Source organism: Arachis ipaensis, chromosome B09, assembly GCF_000816755.2.
Source record: "Arachis ipaensis cultivar K30076 chromosome B09, Araip1.1, whole genome shotgun sequence".
Classification (NCBI taxonomy): Eukaryota; Viridiplantae; Streptophyta; class Magnoliopsida; order Fabales; family Fabaceae; genus Arachis; species Arachis ipaensis.
In genome coordinates, this window is record NC_029793.2 from 136494878 (window position 1) to 136499548 (window position 4671).

Sequence of the window (4671 nt, forward strand, 5' to 3'; positions counted from 1 at the left end):
GAAAAATAAAAAATCCAAGAACAGTTAAAAAAATTTTTTCCTGCATAATTGATTATTGAGTATTTAGTTCTAGAAATAATTAATCTATATAGAGTATTAGTAGTATATAGAGAGTATATACTAGAAATGATTAATGGAAAAATATTATTGTAATCATTATATTACTAATAAACCTTCAATAGTTCTATTCTTTTTCTTTATTTGTTTTGCTTTCTTTTTGTGCTTTCTCTACATTTCATGCTGTATAATCAAATATTTCATAATCTCTTCGTAACTGAATTATTATTATTACATTATTATGCCGATTATATAGACTCTTTTTAAATTATCTAATCAACAAATTACTAAAGATCATTTTATGTTTATTTTAAAATTTTAAAAGGTTTCAATAAGTTTAATATCAAACCACCCAATATATAATTTTAGAGGTAAATTTTTTATTTTCTCAACTAATCAAAAGACTAAAATTATTATTCAGTCTTATTTCAAACATAAAAATGTCTACAAAAGTTGCTAATAACCTATATTAATTTTTTGTAAGGACAAAATTAGTTTTGTGGTAGAAATAATTAACTTATATTATTAAAAATTACTAAAAAAATTTTAAATTTTCAGTGGGGCATTTGCCCCTGCTACTTTAAGAGTAGATCTATTTCTGTCAGTGCGGGAATCAGAAGCTACCGCAATTCTGTTGCATGCACAAGATAAAATTTAAACTTTCGACAGTTACTTAAATAAACTAATGAGCTAATTATTAGATCAATCCAACTTAATTTTACTATGAATATTTTTTTTTGTCTTACATAACACACACCAATTCACACACTCACCTCTACTATTATTCTATTAGTATAATTCTATATTCTTCTATGAAGATTTGAACTCGATGTAGCTTTAAGTGAGCCAAATAAAATTGCTATCTGACCAAGCCTCGGCTGCACGTGAATGCTTTACTGGCTTCAGATACATCACATAATCAGTTTGGGCTTTTGATTTAATGCAAAGGCCCTTTTAAAAAGTTTTAGCTCTTTTCATGTTGCCCATGTTAAGAGAAATAGTAATGTAGTGGCCCACACCTTAGCCCAATTTTAAATAACTTTTTAAAAAACTGCAATTTGATTTTAAAAATTACACCAAAAATTAATACTATTACTTTTCATAAATCAAAAATTCAAAAAAATTACTTTTAAAATTTTTCAAAGGGCCTAACTTATATGTAGATTACTTGTGCAATAAATGATTGATGTATTGAAAATTTTCACCTCATATTTATGATTAAACAAGTGCTGGGAATGCACTAAAAAAAGGTCAAATGAAGGGTTAATTTGAAAAGAAACATTATTCATATTAACATATAGGAAAAGTATAGATAGATAATAAAAATATTAAACAATGTGAACAATAAATATATTAAATGTTCAATTTATTAGGTATGCAAATAGTTATTTTAATATTAAAATTTAAGTGAATAATTTAAAGTGTAGTATATTTTACTTGAATTAGATACATTTTAAAATTCGTTATTTATATTGTTCAAAAAAATCATTAGTTTCCTAGCATAACACTGATACATCTACATGTAGCACTAAATAATTATGATGATGATTATGTTATATTTAATTTGGATATAAAAAAAATAGTGGAGGGTGGTGACGGTGTGTAAATGCACGTGTATATGCTGAGAACCATAAAATTGATCACTTTGATTATGAGAACATAGATTTGGTAGCATTATATAACTTATTAATTAATGGCATGGTCTAAGTGGGAATTCAAGTTATTCACATTCCATATTGAAACATATCAGTAATATGCATGTCATCGTGGACATTATCATCGTCAATTTAATTTGTTTGCACAACATTTCTGAAAATTATAATATATAATACTAATCATCATTATTCGTTGCCACATTTTATAAAAGTGTAATGTGCCTTATGGATGCATGATTGTCTAGATAGAGTATTTTTTTACCTCTTTGACTTTTTGGAGTTATATGTAAATAAGATTGAATAAACAACTGTGATAATGAAATATTGATGTCGACAAAATTATAATAAAAATTTTAAAATAATTAAATACATAAAAAAGATTGGATCTATATATTTAATTAAGAAAACTAACCAAATTATTAACTAGCTAGGGTGAACTCCGATCCATTGACAAACTCTACCATCACTTTTACTACCAATTGTGCTTTATTACCAAACCACCACTTTCAACCACTACTTCGGTTCTACCACCATATGTACCACAGAGAAACAATTAAAAATTATTGTATTTTTCAGTGTGACTTTACTATTATTTTATAGACTGGATTTTGGGTAAGACCAACATAAAATAAAATTAAAAAAAAAAAACTAAGGATAATTTATTAGGTATCTGTTATGGTGCCTAACATTTACTCCTAAAATTCAAAATTTAAGAAATGGGTTCCACTTCACTCTATCTCTACTTTTAGGCAAGTTAGACAACAATTTTGTAGGCACTAAAAAGTTCACAAATTTACTGTTGCAAAATCTTGAATTACTCTCCACAATCTCTCATTAATGTTTAATTAATTTTGTCAGTTTTATTATCTGCATCCAAATATTGATACATAAACATTTAACATAATCAGGGTATAATTATTAAGGCTGCCTTATTTAACTAACATCTAATAATTATTTTAACTTTTTAATTTCTGTTGATAATAACAATGAGAATTTTGGTTGATAGCACACCAAACTACAAAAAATTTGATTCCCAAATCTTGCAAGCATCTAAATAGCTAGCTAGCTATATAGCTCTTTAAGAGATTATTAGAAACAAAATAATTAATCAACCCAAAACGATAATTGGAAAATTATATTAATTTTTTCATTAGGTTTAGAGCAATTTCAAAGCTTTCATATAGCTAGCTAGCTTTTTCATGCATACACACCAAGCACTCTCACACATGCAAAATATATATATAGAGTAAATATTTTACTATCATACTATGAACTATATATGTAGGAGCCAATAAATCTAGCCATGATGGTTGGTTCTGTCCCGAGATACTGAATTTGGTGATCGGTTACCGTTGTTTGCACCACCACCAGAACCACTTCCTGACCCATATCCACCTCCATGAGCTCCGCCACTTCCGAATCCATATCCGTACCCGGATCCGGATCCAGTCCCAGATCCAAACCCATATCCGAAGCCTCTACCCAAACCTGTTGGGGAGCGGCCCGATCCGGAGCCATAGCCCCATCCTGCCCCGGGTGCGGATCCCCATCCCCAACTGTAGTCCCAATTTGGACCATGACCCGACCCAGAGGCACCGTTAGGTGTCCCTGAGGAGGGTGCTCTACCACTTGACATGTCCCAAAAGAGTTTTCTTCCGCCGTGTCCTCCGGCCGCGGCCGCGGAAGCAATCAAGAAAACAAGAAAGAAAGTGAAATGTTTGAGAGTGTTGAATTTTAGCATTGTATTTTGGCTTTGTCTTGAGATATAGTAATATATTATGAGCAAAGTAGGGTTTTTCTTTGTGTGTGTTTTGTTGGAAAGTAAAAGCAGTAGTGGGTTGTGTTGTGAATCTTGTGAGGTTTGACACGAGGGTGGACACAATGCATGGGAGTGATGCCTTATATAGTGGGTTTTCTTATGATGATAACTCATCAAATTGGATATGACTCACAAGATTGTAATTAAAACCCGTGAACGTGATCATGACTTAGTGCAACATTGCCACCCCATTTGCCTTTTTCTTTTTATTTTAGATGCAAATTCACCTGCACTCAATTTTACGTAAAGTTAATAACTAAAAATAATTAAATAAAAATTTAGTCAAATCAATCAAATTATTTAATAATTTTTAATTATCAATTTTACATAAAATTAACTGCACCTGAATTTTTATTTTTATTTTATTTCAGAATTGTCAATTTGACATAGTTCTAATTCATTTTAAAAACTAGTTCGTTTAAGGAATGAAAATATCTCATACTCAAAAATATTTTAAAACACTTATTCTTAAGAGATATAAAATTTGAAATATTTTTTATGTTTAAGTATAGACATTTAAATATTCTAATTCATTCTTCTAATTATCTTTCTAAAATTTAAATATATATGTTATTTTTAAAAATATTAAAAGAATAAAAAATTTTAAATTTTCTTTATTTCAAAATTAAGGGAATAATTAAAAAAAATAAATTATAATCTCTAATCATTTTTTATTTACAAATATTTATAAAAAAAATACTACTATGCCTAAAACTATTAATGATATGAATGCATCATGTAAATTAAATAGTCTAACTGACCCCTAAAAGATATCTCCAAAGGGGCATGAGGAATGAGTAAATAATATTTAATTTATTGGGGCGATTGCATGGTATATATATGTTATATATTGATATTATATGGAGATAATGAGAAATGAGTAGTAGTCGCAAGCATGACCTTGAATTCCACCACCGCCTTTACCGGTAAATTGATTGATTCATCTATCATACGCCTAATACTACTTTCTTTCAATTGCAATTGCATCATTGTGTCACTATTATTATTCTTCCTACAAACCCTACACATAGATATTTTCAGGTTTTAATTTCATGTTCACCGCATATACTTGACGCTTGTATTTTCTTTCATAAATGCCAAAATTGTACTAAAACCCAAATAATTTGAAAACTAATTTTT

At 28.6% G+C, this 4671-nt stretch overlaps 1 protein-coding gene across 1 annotated transcript; it reads right to left on the reverse strand.

The window, feature by feature from the left end:
• On the reverse strand, positions 2817–3604 carry LOC107616578 (glycine-rich cell wall structural protein 2). Its single transcript, XM_016318533.2, has one exon. It carries the CDS (start codon positions 3451–3453, stop codon positions 3010–3012), a length of 444 nt encoding a protein of 147 aa, XP_016174019.1. The 5' UTR covers positions 3454–3604; the 3' UTR covers positions 2817–3009.

What these genes read in the sequence shown, in the direction of transcription:
- LOC107616578 (XM_016318533.2), bottom strand. Translation starts at nt 3,453, where the DNA reads ATGCTAAAATTCAACACTCTCAAACATTTCACTTTCTTTCTTGTTTTC.